The sequence below is a fragment of the Oncorhynchus mykiss genome, chromosome 10 (assembly GCF_013265735.2).
Source record: "Oncorhynchus mykiss isolate Arlee chromosome 10, USDA_OmykA_1.1, whole genome shotgun sequence".
In the NCBI taxonomy this organism is placed as follows: domain Eukaryota; kingdom Metazoa; phylum Chordata; class Actinopteri; order Salmoniformes; family Salmonidae; genus Oncorhynchus; species Oncorhynchus mykiss.
The window spans coordinates 49,257,228-49,276,162 of record NC_048574.1 but is presented as its reverse complement, the minus strand read 5'-3'; the positions used below and the strand labels follow the sequence as shown (position 1 = coordinate 49,276,162).

General features: G+C 46.6%; 1 protein-coding gene across 2 annotated transcripts in view; it reads left to right on the top strand.

The window, feature by feature from the left end:
• The first annotated feature begins 173 nt into the window (after positions 1–173).
• Positions 174–18,935, top strand: part of LOC110534182 (amyloid-beta A4 precursor protein-binding family B member 3) — a 32,834-nt gene continuing 14,072 nt past the window's right edge. Inside the window, exons 1-3 of one of the 2 annotated variants that reach the window (XM_021618901.2) lie at positions 174–578; positions 17,302–17,489; positions 17,617–17,690. In XM_021618901.2, coding sequence (XP_021474576.1) covers positions 530–578; positions 17,302–17,489; positions 17,617–17,690 — 311 coding nt within the window. In that variant the 5' untranslated portion in view covers positions 174–529. The remainder of the gene's footprint in view (positions 579–17,301; positions 17,490–17,616; positions 17,691–18,935) is intronic. The other variant, XM_021618900.2, reaches the window with a different exon arrangement.

Here is an 18,935-nt window from a genome sequence, read left to right as displayed (position 1 = left end):
TCCTTAGTGTCTTTTCTCGGCCTCAGCAGTCCTTTTAAGGCACCGAGAGACAGGGGACAACCAGAGAGGCAGGGAGAGAAAGAGGAAGAGCGATAGAAAAGCTTGAGCGTGTGAGAAAGATAGGTAAGGGGTGGGGAGAAGGAGGAGGGGGAGTGGCGGAAGCTGCAGGCACCGCTGAGCGCAGTACAAAGAGAGCGAAACGAAAGGCAGCAGCAGTGAAACAAACAGCATCCCTCCAGCACAGATAAAGAGATAGAGACGCAGGATAGAGAGAGAAAGAGATCAGCAAGACGGACGGAGAAGACTCCCGAGAGTTCCCGGGACGGGGCTTGCACAGAGAGTCAGACAGAGAAAGAAAGATATTTTGAATCCTCTTGGCATGTGAGTGTGTCCCTTGACGCTTGGCGCTGTGTGCAGTTGTAACGAGTGTGTGCGGGGAAGAGTTGTCCTGGCGACATCAGGACATTTTGGTACGGGAATGTGGTGCAGCTAAGCCAGGTCGGCCAGGAAGGAAGGAACACCTATCAGCATGCTGGGGAAGGATTACATGCTCGCCATCATCATAGTCAATTATGACGGTGAGTAAACACACACACACTGTCCTGGGCTCATCCAGACCTTTTTCTCGCCTCGTCCCTTGTTCCTCAGAGGGAGAGGAGACGGCCGGCCGAGGAGTAGTGAGTGCAGTAGGTACTGGGGTGAGCTCATCATCTGATTTTCACTGGTAGACAGGCTCAACTACAGGTGTTGTGTCATGTAGGGCCGGCCAGGCATTCTGTCCCACACACTTCGTAGAGTGAAACTGGAAATACATAATAATAATAATTTGGCGGGTGCTTATATTTGTCTTGTTTCACACATGTAAACGTGTATATTATACGCATGTGTGCAATGTAAAGGTGTTTTTTTCCTCACCTTGTCAGCTCGGGGATTTGAACTAGCGACCTCTCTGTTACCGTCCCAACGCTCCCTGTCGGAAAGTTTGAAGGGTTATTAAGGTTGAGTTGTGCGATTGTGTGTTTGTTGAAAGTTCAGGTAGTGAACTAGAGTGCTTCCATTAGACAAATAACATTTTTGATATATGGATTATTTTTGTATTTAGCTTTGAATTCAAAGGATATCATTAGTTTCCTTACCCTGTTAGCAGTCTACAGCAGACCATGCTTTTGGTTTAGTTTCCCTGGCACTGTTTCCAAATGCTAACGTTGTAGAATTTGTGGAAACAAATCCCATAGAGTTTGCCAGTTTGTAGTCCTTAAATCCGGAAATTAGTTACCTCTAGTTCGTTCAGCCATCCCTATGGGGAAAATTAATGAGAAAGAATAGGGTTTAGGGATGAACACCGAAAATAAGGTCTGAGGTTAACACAGGCTTAGGAGATCTTATACATTTTGTTTTATGATATAATATCAGTCAGTTAACCTGACCTTTAGGAATTATGAAGCCTTTATGTCCTTTATGAGCTTTTTTAAAAACAAATTCATACATGCGTCAAAATTCACTGAATGTGATGTTTGCTGATGAAGATTGTCTCATAGACCAAAGGAATAATATCTTCTAAGCCTGTGTTTACCACATACCTTATTTTCGGGATTTATCCAAAAACGGCATTCACTTCCCCATAGGCTTTGTCAAACGAATCACGGCAGAGTTAGTGCCTACACAAAAAAAAGCCATTACTATTTCTCTCTATTCAAGTCATGGCACAAATACAATTCAAGTCAATAGCATTTTTTTGCGCGTCATTTCCAAATCATCCCAAAGTATTTAACATGTATTGTGCAGCTCAAACAAAATCATTTATAGATGATTTTAACATGATGCGCGAGAAGTGCTAATATCGGTACCATGACTTGACTGGGATTTGTCTCCACAAATGCTAAACCTTTGTGACGGGGAAACTAAACCAAAACATGGATTGCTGTCATACCTTGTCTATAGACTGCTTACAGGGTCAATCAACCAATATGTAATTTTGTACTTTGGGTGAACTTTCATGATAATATTGGCGATGGTGGGGATTTCACAATCAGTGATGTATCTGTCTGTTGCTTCTAAACAGTTTCATATATCAGTGTTACTAGGTGTTCTTGCTCACACGTCATTATGGGATCATTACGCCCTTGAGAGTAGAGGTTGACCGATTATGATTTTTCAACTCAGATGCCGATTATTGGAGGAACCAAAAAAAGCCGATACAGATCAGTCGGCCGATTTTTATATATATGTTTGTAATAATGACAATTACAACAATACTGAATGAACAATGAACACTTGTATTTTAACTTAATATAATACATCAATAAAAATCTATTTAGTCTCAAATAAATCATAAAACATGTTCAATTTGGTTTAAATTATGCAAAAACAAAGTGTTGGAGAAGAAAGTAAAAGTGCAATATGTGCCATGTATGAAAGCTAACGTTTAAGTTCCTTGCTCAGAACATGAGAACATATGAAAGCTGGTGGTTCCTTTTAACATGAGTCTTCAATATTCCCAGGTAAGAGGTTTTAGGTTGTAGTTGTTATAGGACTATTTCTCTCTATACCATTTGTATTTCATATACCTTTGACCATTGGATGTGATTCGATGATAAATGATTCAATGATAAATTAACAGGCACCGCATTGTTTATATTCAATGCAGGACAAGCTAGATAAACTAGTAATATCATCAACCATGTGTAGTTAACTAGTGATTATGTTAAGATTGATTGTTTTTTCTAAGATACGTTTAATGCTAGCTAGCAGCTTACCTTGGCTCCTTGCTGCACTCACATAACAGGTAGTCAGCCTGCCACGCAGTCTCCTCGTGGAGTGCAATGTAATCGGCCATGATCGGTGTCCAAAAATGCCGAATACCGATTGTTATGAAAACTTGAAATCGGCCCTAATTAATCGGCCATTCCGATTAATCGGTCGACCTCTACTTGAGAGTCAATGTTTTTTTTTTTTTTACAGTTTGCCCTTTTACTCTGTGTTCCCGGAGAGCCGACATTAATTCTACTCTCCATTGCATGGCTGGTTAAACTTCTGTGCATCGTATGTTTGACACTGATCTTTATGTAATTCTTGGAATTTTTTATTTTTTTACCCTTTTTCTCCCCAATTTCATGGTATCCAATTGTTTAGTAGCTACTATCTTGTCTCATCGCTACAACTCCCGTACAGGCTCGGGAGAGACGAAGGTTGAGTGTTCCTCTCTCCCCACACACAGTAAACAAAATCAAGCCCAGAGCTCTTATTTACAGAGGACAGGATGTGTTGTTCACCTTGGTGACTGTGTGGGCTGCCATGTGACTTGGCGTTGTCGTGGTAACTGTTGCTCTCCTGGCGTTAGGAGTGGCTGGTTTTTATTATGGAGGGTAATGCATAGCACAGTAGGCAGCAGGCACAAAGGAGAGCAGAGTCAATGGAGAGTCCATTATACTTTTGTTGACTAAAATGTTGATATTACCAAAAATGATTTATTCGACAGTATAGTATTGTAAGCAATGATGAATTAAATGTCAAGTCCAATGCATATTGTTGAGCAACAACACTGTTCATATCTTCTCTGGAGGCTATCGAAGGCTTGTACATTTGTTGTGCCTTTTTTTGCTATCAACTTTCCACCCCATTCATAAGCCCAAACACCACAGGTTCCTCAAAGAAAGCGTCTGCCTTGACTGGTTACGTCATTGCTCCCAAAATAATTCCCCTCGAAAGAGGCGGCGGGAGAGAAATGGAGAGGTAGAGAGCGTCATCCTTATGCTGAGCATGGTACATGTAAACAGGGACACTGTGTCAGTAGTTTATTGGAAAATTGTATTGTCTAATGTTAGCATCGTATACACATTATCCTGCAGGGTTGGAGGGGGTTAGGGTGGGGAATGGAGTTTTAATAGCACCCTGCGGAACATAAAACTGGTCCCATATCTGTACAGTATGTGTTTTGAATGAATTTATCTGACTTTCGTTGTCATGCTGTCCATGTTTGGGTTGGGTTGGCACATAGGCTTCAGATCTACAACTCGTCAAGGGGTGCCTGGCATGGCTGGTAAAAAAGGATATAGCCGTCCTGCTCCCGGATTGAGAGCTGAATCCCAGATTGAAGTTGTGATCCACTCTGGCCCATAATCCCTCTGGCAGATAGAGCCCAGCTCTGACCTTGCACAGGCGCACCATTGGGATTACTCTCTCTCCTCCAGATGTACTGTAGTCTCTCTCTCCCCCCACCCCCTCTCTCTCTCTCTCTCTCTCTCTCTCTCTCTACAGTTTATTATATTACTGTTATTTATAGTCTCTACTTAATTCTCTCTGCATAATGTAATTTCTGGTCTCACTTTGTCTTTGTCTCTAGTCTACAGCACAGGTGTTTTACATTGTTATAAACATATTGTCACACCCTGGTCAAAGTATTTTGTGTTTATCTTTATTTATTTGGTCAGGCCAGGGTGTGGCATGGGTTTTTGTATGTGGCGTGTATGTGTGGGGATTGTAGCTAGTGGGGTGTTCTAGCTAAGTCTATGGCTGTCTGAAGTGGTTCTCAATCAGAGGCAGGTGTTTATCGTTGTCTCTGATTGGGAACCATATTTAGGCAGCCATATTCTTTGAGTTTGTCGTGGGTGATTGTCCTTAGTGTCCTGATGTCATTGTTCTGTGTTAGGATACACAAGTATAGGCTGTTTCGGGTTTTGTTAAGTTTATTGTTTTGGTAGTGTTTGTGTTTAGTGTGTTAATTCATTAAACATGGATTGCAATAGACACGCCGCATTTTGGTCCGACTCTCCTTCTCATAAAGAAAACCGTTACAGAATCACCCACCACAAAGGGACCAAGCAGCGTGTCAACAGGCAAGAACAGCCCAAAGTGGAGTACAGTATGGACTATACTTCTTGGGAGGAGATAGACAGGTGGGCGGTCGACCCAGGGAGAGTGCCGGAGCCCGCCTGGGATTCGATGGAGCAGTGCGCGGAAGGATATAGGAGAATGGAGTTTGCGAAGCAAGCAAGGCGGCGCGGACGGAGGCCCCATAGTCAGCCCCAAAAAATTCTTGGGGGGGGGCTCAGGGAGAGTGTGGCAGAGTCAGGAGCCAGACCTGAGCCAACTCTCCCTGTTTATCGTGAGGAGCCAAGGAGGAGACCAGAGCCGGTGTTGGAGGTGAGCGAAACAGAGACTGTGAAGGAGTTAATGGGGAAATTGGAGGAGAGAGAAATGAGGGAGTTGCTGTGTTGGTGTTTTAAACATGGAATTCGCCCGACGGAGCGTGTCGGGGATTTGATGGCACCTGGGTCAGCGCTCCATACTCGTCCTGAGGTGCGTGTTAGTCGGCTGGTTAAGATGGTGCCAGTCTCACGTACCAGGCCTCCTGTGCACCTCCCTAGCCTTGCACGTCCTGTGCCAGCACCGCTCTCAAGATCTCCAGTACGCCTTCACGGTCTAACCCATCCTGTGCCACCTCCACACCCCAGCCCTCCGGTAGCAGCTCCCCGCACCAGGCTTCCTGTGCGTGTTCTCGGCCCAGTACCACCAGTGCCAGCACCACGCATCAGGCCTACAGTGCGCCTCGCCTGTCCAGCGCTGTCGGAGCCCTCCTCCTCTCCAGCGCTGTCGGAGTCTCCCGCCTGTTTAGCGCTGTCAGAGCTTTCCGCCTCTACAGCGCTGCCGGAGTCTCCCGCCTGTTCAGAACTGCCAGTTAGCATAGAGCTGCCAGTTAGCATAGAGCTGCCAGTTAGCATAGAGCTGCCAGTTAGCATAGAGCTGCCAGTTAGCATAGAGCTGCCAGTCTGCAAGGAGCTGCCAGTCTGCAAGGAGCTGCCAGTCTGCATAGAGCTGCCAGTCTGTAAGGAGCTGCCAGTCTGCAAGGAGCCGCCAGAGCTGCCTGTCTGCAGGATGCCGCCAAAGCTGCCAGTCTGCAAGGAGCCGCCAGAGCTGCCAGTTAGCATGGAGCAGCCAGGGCCGCCAGTCAGCATGGAGCAGCCAGGGCCGCCAGTCAGCATGGAGCAGCCAGGGCCGCCAGTCAGCATGGAGCAGCCAGGGCCGCCAGTCAGCATGGAGCAGCCAGTCAGCATGGAGCAGCCAGTCAGCATGGAGCAGCCAGAGCAGCCAGTCAGCATGGAGCAGCCAGAGCTGCCAGTCAGCATGGAGCAGCCAGTCAGCATGGAGCAGCCAGTCAGCATGGAGCAGCCAGAGCTGCCAGTCAGCATGGAGCAGCCAGTCAGCATGGAGCAGCCAGAGCTGCCAGTCAGCATGGAGCAGCCAGTCAGCATGGAGCAGCCAGAGCTGCCAGTCAGCATGGAGCAGCCAGTCAGCATGGAGCAGCCAGAGCTGCCAGTCATCATGGAGCAGCCAGTCAGCATGGAGCAGCCAGATCTGCCAGTCGACCAGACTCTTCCAGATCTGCCAGTCGACCAGACTCTCCCAGATCTGCCAGTCGACCAGACTCTCCCAGATCTGCCAGTCGACCAGACTCTCCCAGATCTGCCAGTCGACCAGACTCTTCCAGATCTGCCAGTCGACCAGACTCTTCCAGATCTGCCAGTCGACCAGAATCTTCCAGATCCGCCAGTCGACCAGACTCTTCCAGATCTGCCAGTCGACCAGACTCTTCCAGATCTGCCAGTCGACCAGACTCTTCCAGATCTGCCAGTCGACCAGACTCTTCCAGATCTGCCAGTCGACCAGACTCTTCCAGATCTGCCAGTCGACCAGACTCTTCCAGATCTGCCAGTCGACCAGACTCTTCAAGATCTGCCAGTCGACCAGACTCTTCCAGATCTGCCAGTCAGCCAGGATCTGCCAGTCAGCCAGGATCTGCCGAAACCACCAGCCAGCCAGGTAGATTCATCAACCTGCCTGAGCTTCCTCTCACTCCTGAGCTTCCTCTCACTCCTGAGCTTCCCCTCAGTCCCGAGCTGCCTCAGTCCCGAGCTGCCCCTCAGTCCCGATCTGCTCCTCAGTCCAGTGGGGTTCTGGGTGAGGACTACTAGGCCATGGTCGGCGGCGAGGGTGGACTATCCAGGGACGCGAGGAGAAGGGACTAAGACATTGATTGAGTGGGGTCCACGTCCCGCACCGGAGCCGCCACCATGGACAGACGCCCACCCGGACCCTCCCTATTGTTTTGAGGTGCGTTCGGGAGTCCGCACCTTAGGGGGGGGGTTCTGTCACACCCTGGTCAAAGTATTTTGTGTTTATCTTTATTTATTTGGTCAGGCCAGGGTGTGGCATGGGTTTTTGTATGTGGCGTGTATGTGTGGGGATTGTAGCTAGTGGGGTGTTCTAGCTAAGTCTATGGCTGTCTGAAGTGGTTCTCAATCAGAGGCAGGTGTTTATCGTTGTCTCTGATTGGGAACCATATTTAGGCAGCCATATTCTTTGAGTTTGTCGTGGGTGATTGTCCTTAGTGTCCTGATGTCATTGTTCTGTGTTAGGATACACAAGTATAGGCTGTTTCGGGTTTTGTTAAGTTTATTGTTTTGGTAGTGTTTGTGTTTAGTGTGTTAATTCATTAAACATGGATTGCAATAGACACGCCGCATTTTGGTCCGACTCTCCTTCTCATAAAGAAAACCGTTACACATATTCTACATTCTTTCTCTATTTTTAATCGTAGCTCTCATTTCTAAATCCCCATTATGCTACAATATTCCATTTACTGTCCCAGTTACTCGTTCCCCATTCTTTAGTGTAAGGGGCAATTCTGGGCAGAGAGAGCTACCCGACTGCAATCACTGCCATCACGAGTGCTCAATTACAGCTGTTTACAGCCTCGTAAGGGAGCGCAATCTGCGGCTCGGTCTTGATTGGCCATTTTGGAGTGCTTTGGTAACAGGCTCAGTCCAAACGTGTGTTGAGAGACTCAAGTGTGTATCTGTATCTAGAGTAGAGTAGATAGTCACCCATCAGTGACAATAACAAGGGGGGCGAGGACTGTACTGTACACCCTCCCCCATAGAAACACCGCGTCCCTACATCCACTTAGTCACAATGGAGACTTGAGTTATTTGAACGGGGACCATAATTAAATAAACGCCTACCAAAATCAATGTAACAAAATACTTAGGAACACCTCTCAAGTGCAGACTGGCACCAATGAGTAAAGGCAACTCTGACAAAGCTATGGCGGATACCGCATGGTGGACTAGCTCATTTCTGCCTGTCGCGGGAATAGCAGTCACATTCATGCGCATGCATCAATCTAATGCACTTGCACCGTGGCGCACACAACAACAATATCACGCGAATGTCTGTTCCCCTGTTAGCTCATTGGATCAGCTGGTTTACAGCAGGAGTTGCTATAGGGACTGATCACGCAGTGCAGACTCTGGGATTCATCAATAATTCACTAACACCCTCTGCTGGAGATTCACTGCTGTATGGCACACTTTCACAAGTCTGCAATCTGCTCTCTACTCCCGACACTAAGTAAAACTGTAGGAAATGCATGTGTATCTTACCTTCTGTGCGATTGGAACACGTACACCTTTTCACCTTATTGATCAGTACAATCCACGGACAGAAGCTTAGTACTACAATGGAAGTCATGATGGAGGCTTCACTTACATCAGATCACTAAGTAGTGCGGTGGAAGATAAGCCATGCTATAGAGGAGATTATTTATGATAATAGACAGGAACTGGTTCAAAATAGCATGGCGATGACATATATTACTTCAGAGATGACCAACCACAGACTTAATTATTACTCCCCTGTGTCATTGGTGCTGAGACAATACCCTAATACTTCACGGACTTCATGAACTCCACTATTCAATAGAAAGCCCTCTGAGTCAGGAAAGCCATTGGTGCGGAGACTCAGATTTTTCATTTCGAATTGTATTCCCAAACTAAAAATTTTGACTTCAAAGTTTAACAAACCGTACAACTCTATGCAGAAGGACTACTTTTAACAATTTACACTGAACATTTTACACAAAAACACATTTACTGGAAGAACTGTGCAGATGCAAAGTTGGGAGAAAGAATTTCAGTAAAATCTCCCTGTGCCTAAAATATCTTCTCCGTGTCACCATGCTCTTGCTCTCCCTCGAGCACTAGGCTGCCCTTCCTTAAACACACCTGTCACCATCATTATGAGCATCAACGCTCATTGGACTCACCTGGACTCCTTCACTTTGTTGATTGCCCCATCTATATCTATAGCTTCCACGCCTTTGATGGCTCGAGAGGTTTTATTGCCTCGGTTGGCTTGGCAGGCGCCCATCCCACATCATGCCTCAGCCGGCTCGCACGCCTCAGCCGGCTCGTCGCACTCTCACGCCTCGGCCGGCTCGTCGGGCTCTGACACCTCAGCCGGCTCTCACGCCTCAGCCGGCTCAAACGTATCAGCCGGCTCGTCGGGCTCTCACGCCTCAGCCGGCTCGTCGGGTTCTCACGCCTCAGCCGGCTCGTCGGGCTCTCACGCCTCAGCCGGCTCGTCGGGCCCTCACGCCTCAGCCGGCTCGTCGGGCTTCTACGCCTCAGCCGGCTTGTCCATTGCCCATGCTTCGGCCAGCCCGTCAGGCTCGCCCAGGTGGGATGCCAGGTGGCGCCCCAGGGGGGAGGGGACTCACCTGGACTTCTTCACATTGTTGATTGCCCCATCTATATCTGTCTGTTCCTCCGTTGGTTCCCCACGTCAGCATTAATGTTGTTTACGTTTCCCCTGTCCAGACGCTGTCCGTGTTCTGTTTCATGTCCGTGTTTCATTAAATGTTCACTCCCTGTACCTGCTTCTCATCTCCAGCGTCTGTCCTTACACTCCGGAGTAAGATTCCAAGATGTCAGCAGAAAGATTGGGGTGTCAGCTATGACGTGTGACGACCCTCCCACTCTGTCTGCCAATTTTTTTTCTTTGCTCTTGTTTTCCTTAATAGGATGTGGTGGGCGGAGCCGGGAGGGTCGTCAGCGAAATGGGACACACCTGGGCTCGGGTGTGTCCCGGGATAAATGCACCTCTTCCCCATTCATTGAGTAGACTCTCTCCATGCAGACACACTGATAGAGTTTGGTTGTGGCCATTTTGTATTCGGAGTGAGTGAGGCCGTTCGCCGAGATTTGGGTCTCGCTCACCGAGATACTCTGGTTCACGGGCAGAGTTTCATTCAACTAGTGTTGAGCCTGACTCCCGTGGTAAAGCTGACTTTGGTCAAGAGTGTCACTACTGTCAAGGTTCAGGTCATTGGAAAAATGACTGTCCGGTTCTCAGGGCTAAAGGTAAATGCAGTGCTTACGTTAAATCTAAGCTTATGGCGTTAGCAGCGCCTGTCCCACATCAGTTCACTCCTGACACACTGTCTCATGCCCAGGAGCATGTGAAAGTCCATATTGACCCAGACTATTTACCTTTCATTACGGTGGGTTTTGTGTCAATGTTAGGAAGTAACGACCTAGTGCCAGTGAAGATCCTGAGACACAGGTGCCTCTGAGTCGTTTGTGCTGGAGTCTGTGTTACCCTTCTCTGCCGAGACTGATTCGGGGAATAGTGTTCTAATTAGGGGAATATGTTTGAACACTCTTATCAGTTCCATTCCATAAACTGATGTTGGATTGTGGACTGGCGAAAGGTGAGGTAAATTTTGGGGGTGCGTCCTTTGTTGCCTATTGAGGGTGTCGACGTTATCCTTGGGAATAACTTGGCTGGTGAGCGTGTATGGCCTGTCGTGTTTCCATCTCCAGTGGTTTCAGCTAAGCCGTAATTTGTAGGGATTCCTGATGAGTGCGCATAGTTTCCCAGAGGTGTTTTCTGCGTGTGCAGTGACGCGTTCTATGAGCCGTGGCGACCTGGTCACTGCGCCGGCTAATGAGAATGGCACAAAGAAATCTGTCACTACTTTCCCTGTTATCCCGTTATCTGTACCCCACTCCAATCTAATCCAGGAGCAACGGACTGACCCACACATTGGAAGAGTTGCGTGCCTGTGGAACAGTTGGGAAATGTCGGCCATGGCTATTTTCTCATGGTAGTTGTTTTGTGGGGGAGGCTATTAGTCAGGTTGTTGTACCAGTTAAGCTTCGTGAGTTGGTGTTGACAACTTCCCACGATGACGTTGCTGGACATATGGGGGTGTGGAAAACCTACAATTGCATATTAAGACATTTATTTTGGCCTAGGTTAAAGATGGATGTTTCTGAGTTCATCAACACACCTGCCAATTAACTGGTAAACCTAATCTAGCTACTAAGCCGGCACTACTGTTTCCTATTCCTGTACTCAGCCAATCTTTTGAGTATCTGATTATTGACTGTGTTTGTCCTCTGCCTCGCTTTAAGAATGGTAGTAGTTACCTGTTGACTGTGATGTATCAGACCACTAGGTTTCCTGCTGCCTATCCTCTCTGGTCTATCACCACTAAACTGAGTCAAAGCTTTTAGCACAGACTTTTCTCACTGTTTGGAATCCCTAAGGTCATTCACAGTGATCAAGGATCTAATTTCACCTCTAATCTGTTTGGTCAGGTTTTCCAACAGCTCCATATTAAAAACAATTTGTCTAGCGCCTATCACGCACAGAGTCAAGGAGCGCTGGAACATTTCCATCGAACACTTAAGTCTTTGTTGAGAGCTTATTGTACTGAGATGGATAAGGATTGGGAGGAGGGGTTGCCTTGGTTACTGTTAGCCGCTAGGGCGGTTTCACCGGAGAGCACAGGTTTCAGTTCAAATTACCTTGTGTTTGGACAGGGTGTGTGGACTTCTATCTGTTCTCCAGGATGACTGGAAGTCTCCCGAGCCCCCTCAGTCCCTGTTATCTTATGTGTGTGATTTCCGGCGAAGCCTGTACGCCGCTGGTGAATTGGCTAAAGAGAAGCTATCATCTTCACAGGAGAGGATGAAGGGCATATTTGATCGGCGAACTGAGCCTCGTCACTTTTGTCCAGGTGACCAGGTTATTGCTCTGCTGCCAATTGTTGGTTCTCCTTTTCAAGCCAAGTTTCAAGGTACATATACGGTTACTTGCCATTCCAGAACGGTGAAAAGCACACCAACTGTGCCATGTAAATCTGTTAAAACTATATTATTCACGTTCCTATGAGACTGAACGGTGGGAGTCTACAGAGGATGATAAACCTGTTCTTTTGGTCAAATACCGTTATTTCGGTGGGTTCTTGACATGCTAGGTCCGTGCATGGGGAGGAAGTTCCTGGTCCTGACGAATGCATACTGCAGGGTAGATTGAAAAATTCAGAGACACTGGATATTTTAGACGGCCTTCTCGCTCATCTACCTGTTGATGGGCGGGAAGAGATGGTCGGTCTGATTCAGAGATTTCCAGGTTTGTTTTCTGATACACCTACAAACGTAATAGAACACGATATTGACGTTGGGTATGCTGACCCCATTCGTCAGTGGTTCTATAGAGTTTCTTCAGAGAAACTGCGTTGTCTGGATACTGAGGTCAGGTACATGCTGGAGAGTCAGATAGCAGAGCCTTCTTTCTCCAGTTGGACTCCTCCCTGTATCTTGGTCAGTAAACCGGATGGGACAAACAGATTTTGTAAGGTAGACGGTGTCACTAAGCCAGATTAATTTCCTCTTCCTCGGATGGAGGACTGCGTTGATCAAGTCGGAGCTGCTAAGTTTGTGAGCAAATTTGACCTGTTAAAGGACTATTGGCAGGTGCCACTGACGAGTAGGGCACGTGAAATCTCTGCCTTTATTACACCCTCTGGTCTGTACTTGTATTCGGTTATGAGTTTCGGTCTGCGTAATGCACCTGCCAATTTTCAGCGACTTATGAACAGGGTTGTCTCTGGTCTGGCCGGGTGCGCTGTTTATCTGGATGATGTAGTGATATATGCAGATACTTGGGAGGAACATCTGTCCCGTATTCAAGCCTTGTTCGATCGCCTAGCTGCGGGTCACCTTACGATCAATCTGGCTAAATGTGAGTTTGTTCAGGCGACCGTTACATATCTTGGGAAGGTGGTTGGGCAGGCTGAAGTGCGTCCTGTTTGGGGCTACGGTGGTAGCTATTGATGCTTTTCCACCACCAACTACTAAAAAGGAACTGATGCGTTTCTTGGGAATGATTGGTTATTACCGTAGTTTTTTTTAGGAACTTCTCTACTGTGGTCGCTCCCTTGACGGATTTGCTGAAAGCTAAGGCCGTTTATGTCTGGTCTTCCCGTTGTCAACAGGCTTTTGAAGATGCGAAGAGGTTGCTTACCTCAACTCCGGTGCTGACTGCTCCTCGCGTGGATTTGTCATTTACCTTGCAGGTGGATGCGAGTCACGTGGGGCAGGTGCAGTCCTGCTGCAAGCAGGTGTGTCTGGGTGTCGAGAGGCCTGTTGGTTTCTTTTCCAAAAAGTTGAACCTTTATCAGTTGAACTACTCGGTCTACGAGCTGTCTCGTGCGCCCTGTTCCTGAATGTCCACGTGACTGACCCCTGTTATTTTATGTTTGGTGTTGTCCTGTTCTATCGCTCCTGTCTGTTCCCTTCTGGTCTCGTTTTCTTCTTTCCTCTTAAAGGTTGCTTCCTGTGCGCAAAGGTTGCTGAGGTCTGGAGAGGATGAGGTTGGCCTGGGCAAGAGGAAGTGTGAACACGTGGATTTGGGACGCAGGCTGGGTATTCTATTAGGATCCAGGGCAGTATTTTGTTTGTGTGACTGGTATGGTGTTCCGAGGTCCTTGTCGGTGGGCGGAACCTGGAGGGTTGTCAGCGAAATGGGACACACCTGGGCTCGGGTGTGTCCCGGGATGAATACACCTCTTCCCCATTCGTTGAGACTCTATCCATACAGACACACTGATAGAGTTTGGCTGTGGCATTTTTTGTGGCCGTTTTGTTGGTTTGCTTTGGCACCTTTTAACCTCCCTCATTATCACATTTATGCACGCAACCACTCACTTACACTGCTGATTACTGACTACACACAACATTGTTAATTGCATTTACATTACCTCAGTTAATAAATATATTTTTGTTATTCCTAATCTCCACGTTGTCTCCCTTTCTGTTACGGACTTTGTGACACATGATTACTTGACTTTAAAAAAATCTGTTTTGTTTATTGAATTACAGTAAGTGAAGTGGATTTACACCCGGAATCAGAATGATGGTAATAGAACAGCAAACTACAGTGGAGTATAGTTCTGTACACTACAGAATGGTAGAATATAGTACAGAAGAGTACAGTTCTTTATAGTGTACTCAACTCTAGTGTGCTCTGTGTACTCTACTGAACTCTATTCTATTGTACAGGACTGTACTTTACTCAACTTTTTAAAACTTTACTATATTGTGTTTTACACTTCTGTGCTCTGATGTACTGCGCTCTCCAAACTTGTCAAACGAGGACGTCTATGAAATCGGAACCAGTCATGGACGTCTGTTTGGGACAAATTGAACCAGACCAAAAATCAAAACAAACCCTGGACATTGAAATGAAAGCCTGTCCAGACGGTACCAAAAAAAAAAAAAAGAAAATCTGTGGAATATCAAATAACTACTTTTCAATGTCAATGAACACCCAGTGTCTTGTCGGTACTCAGTGGATGCTGGTTACAGTAAATGGAGGGAGAGAGGGAGAGAGAGAGACCTCACTATTGCTTTGCCCACCAGAAAGAGAAATAATTAAGTTATGAGCTGAAAATAACAGTACTAGGTCTACCTTGTTACTTCTGAACTTCCCTTGTACTCCCTCCTCACCAAGGAGGGAAATGAGATGTGTTATTTTTGTAACAGAATGACAAGACCCTAGGCAATCTTTCTTAAACTTACAGAAAGCAAATCATTTATCCAAAATGAAAAATACAAGTATAAACACAATCTTTTAACATATTTTTCTGGTAGATGTTTTCCAAGACCCCTTTTTCCATCTGTTTGACCAGAAATCAAGGCCTTGCCTTAGTCTTAATATTTAGGATGGAACATTTTTGAAAAATGTATAAATGCTTTAATTTCTCAAAGATGTAGACTTGTAGCTTTCATTTGACACGAGATTTTAACTTAACATGTTAGTGCTCATGGGGTCCTTTTACATGGAAATGCCCCATTACAGATCCATGCAAACTGTAAACAGGGGCTATTTTGTGCACTGTGTCAACATCAAAATAGTTACATCAATACTATTCGCTTACCACAGGAATTGCACGGCACATTTAATCTGTTATTGGAAATCATTTTTACAGTGGAGACTGTACATGATAGATTTTCCCATTTCACCAAGATTTTTTTCTTTTAGCGGCTGTCCCCAAGTGTGCTTCGTCACATGATGCTGACAGCACAAGAACTAGTCAGCCTAAAACATGAAAAAAAAGTCATTTGGGCGGTCATTGCTTATGGCCTGTCAGCAGAAGGCTTTGCTGCAGCCGATGTGGGAACAGAAGAATGTTTGGTTCGGTTCATGATTGGAGCTATTGGAACTCTCATCGTCTTCTATAGATCCCAAAAGGACTGGACATTCACTCTGCACAGTTGGCAGTCTGAGCGGTACGATGTTGCTACCCCGGAGAGGATTCGTGCCACTATCTTGATGAATGGGGTCAGTTGCATGGAAGACGATGATTCGCTATGTTTTGGCTTTCATATTGAGGTCTAGTGATATGAGGATTACCCATCATCAGCCCTGGTGTCAGGTTATATAATACCAAATAGCTTGACTTAAACTACAAACCCACCGTAGGAGTAAAAACCCAGCATAGAAGTAAGAACCCAGGGTAACGGTAAGAACCCAGCATTAGGAGATGTCTCCCACCTTTGCAACATGGATTAGGACTAGGCTACATCACATAGGCTCAGAGCCTTTGTTCTGATCTCAAGGAGCATAATTGGGAGAAAGGCTCTACTCTAGTCTGGTATGAGCAGTGACAGCATCAGCCACTTTGATATACAGTAGTTGTTTGTGACAAGTGCACTTTGCCATTCAATTTTTTTAAGCAGAAAATATCAATTTCTTTCAAACTGTCATACATTACGATGTCCCACAGATGCTAGTTCTTAGAATCCCCCCCCTGTATTACTCACTGGTCAATAATAGGAGTGGGGGCTACAGTAGGAGAGCTCTGTGCCAAATTGTCTCCTCTGGAGGCCTCGTCCTCGGGGTTGGGATGAGTTCTAATTCTTCACACAGCTTCATCACGCCCCGGAGATGGTGCACTGACCCGTCAATCAGACTGTGAAATGTATTGAATAGTAGTGTCATCCAAGCCCAGGAGGCCTGCCCGCCCGCCTGCCTGCCTATAGAAGCATCCACGAAGACCGAAGAGTTCTGTCTCCATCTCTCTCTAACACTGCAGTCTCTTATACACTGCTGTTATTGATTTGTCTCTCCCTGTAGCAGGGTTCAGCTGATCTGTTCCTGGGTATAATCTTCCCATGCTATTTATCCCAGGGATGTGTGGTGTTGTTTTTCATTGCCAGACACAGGGGTGACCAGGGTTAAAAAGCCAGACGAATGGGGATGAGATGTACAAGGCATGAAATCACGTCAAATTCATTTGGGTCACGCACACACACAAACGACAGACCAGAATGAAATAAAGAAAAATAGGCATCAGTGCTTTTTGCATGCTTGATTTAGCCTCTCTATTTTCATTTTGTGCCCCCAGGTTGAGGGTAACACAGCCACTGTGGCACTCTGCTGTGAGAGAGACACCCGTGGCCAGGTGACCTCGGCGGTGTCCCAAATGGCACCCTATTCCCTATGTGGCCTGGTCAAAAGTAGTGCACTACATAGGGAATAGGGTACCATTTGGGACACAGCCCCTCATGTCACTACTGACCCACTTCTTGCTTTCTCTCTCTCTCCTTACATTTTTTTTTACCACCTCTCTATTCGGCTTGCTCTCCCTTCGAGCTGAGCACATTGAGTTAATGTGCAGAATTTGTCATTTCGTGAGTGCGTTACATAATCATTTGCCCTTTCCGAACTCGAAGCGGTTCCATCACATATTCAGAATTAGGAGAAAACAAAGGAGTCGAGCCTCAGACACTGTAGCTATTGCTAGCCAGCTGTGATGCAGAGGGACTGCTCCGAATTCCGATCTGGCATTTGACAGAATTAGCATGTTGCCAGGCTGTGGAGAGTAAGGTCAGCCGTGTGGCTGACCTGGGCTTCAGACTGGGTTAGGCTAACGCTAGATGCCGATGGGATGCAGCCCCCTGGGTACGATGGACCTCAGAGCTGTGTTTGTGCTACGTCCAGCTACCATTATGAACATAATGAAATATATAGATCTGAAACTACTGTTATTATCGTCCTCATCACTTCATTCATGTGACACCAAATGCACTGTAATATTGGTCATGGGCACATTCATTAAGCTTACTTGCTTTCGCCTCTCACCGTTGGGATCCCTTCTGTGTTCTTCAGACAACATCTGGAACGACCCGAGTCTTGATCTGGACACTGACCTGCCGTCAGGGTGGCGCACCATCCGGGACAGCACTGGCACCTACTACTGGCACGTGCCTACAGGCACCACACAATGGCAGCACCCATCCTACAGCAATGAGGAGGACCAGAGCGCCGTCAATGGCGTCACTGCCACGGACCTCAAGGTTAGGGTTTCAATTTCAAAACACAGTTCAGTCCTGCTGTTTGACTTTGGCTGCTTTATTCTGGATGTGATTTCATCAGAGAGGAAAGGATCACACCTCTAATAATGTCCCATGTCCTATTTTCCAGAGCCTGGAGGCTGGTGGCAGACGTGGCTCAAGGGCAAGGCTGACAGAGAGCCCAGTGGCCTCCGTAAATGACAGGTACTCCTTCAGAATCCTCTGCAGACCCACACCAACACTCATTCACCTTCACAAGCACTGTAGCCTTGTTACGAACTCGTTCAGGCCATCCATGGTAGAGTATTGAGTACGACACAATTAAGCTCCGTGCCAAAGTTATTCTACAAGGTTAACGGGTCGATGAGGTACATTTGTATCACCTGCAGATCCGGATGCTTAGGGAGCGCTTTGAAATAAAAGACGTTGATTGTGTAAATCAAATGAGAGGGTTAGTGCATGGGATGTATTCTCTCTCTTTGAATCTGTTTTGATGGCAAAAGGGCTCATGATGGCTTCACTGGCCCGGGAATGTGGCAGACCACATATATCCCTATGCCTCCTGGAACAACACCCATTATTCAATTGTCTGTGTTCTGAGCAGAGGCCAGATCTGTCCCCTGCCTTATCGGGAATGGATAAGTTCTTTGAGGCGTCATGTGCAGATGATACAACCATTACGGCATATCGTTACAGTCCAGCCTTTGTGCCATAATTTGAATACATACAGGCAATTGCGGTGGGGGGGGATCTATCCAATATAGTGCCTGAAGATAAGTCTAAACCATCTGTCACACAAACCAGTATTCTAAGGTTTCTTTAGCCTAAAGCAAGGTACAACCTGTTTGGTCAAATCACCTGGATGGTTGTTCATAAGTTCTTTAACATTACATATGCCTTGCCTTGCTTATACCATTACGGGCAAAAGCGCACAACAATTCAATTATCACAAGTTATTCTGGCACTGTGTCCTGTAACATGTAGAGGTTGTTGAATCCACCGTTAAACACAGTCTCTGCTGCAGTGGTCATGTGTAGAATCAGGGTGCATTTGACACCTGGGAGCTTAACATTCTGTATGGGCAGAGATGGCGGAGAATAGTGAAACTCAGCTCACTGAGCACAGCATCAAGAAATCCATAGGTCTTATAATGGACATAATCACATCCTACTCTGCTTCACCAAAGAGTGCAATGGAAAGGGAGGGAGAGTCTTGACTCAGTGGGCTCCTGGTTGCAGGAATAGCAGCCTCTTGGGATTGTCTCCAGTCAGCTGTATCAGAGGGCTAATGAGAACTCCACCTCTGAGTCAGTCCGCAATGAAGGCAATCAAACCAGCTCTCTCTTTGTTTTTGTCATCCACTGCTCACTCAACAGCTGTTTCCATCAGTGGCAGGCAAGGGCTTTACTTTCAAAGTCAAACACAAAACAGATCAACAAAGGACGAGATG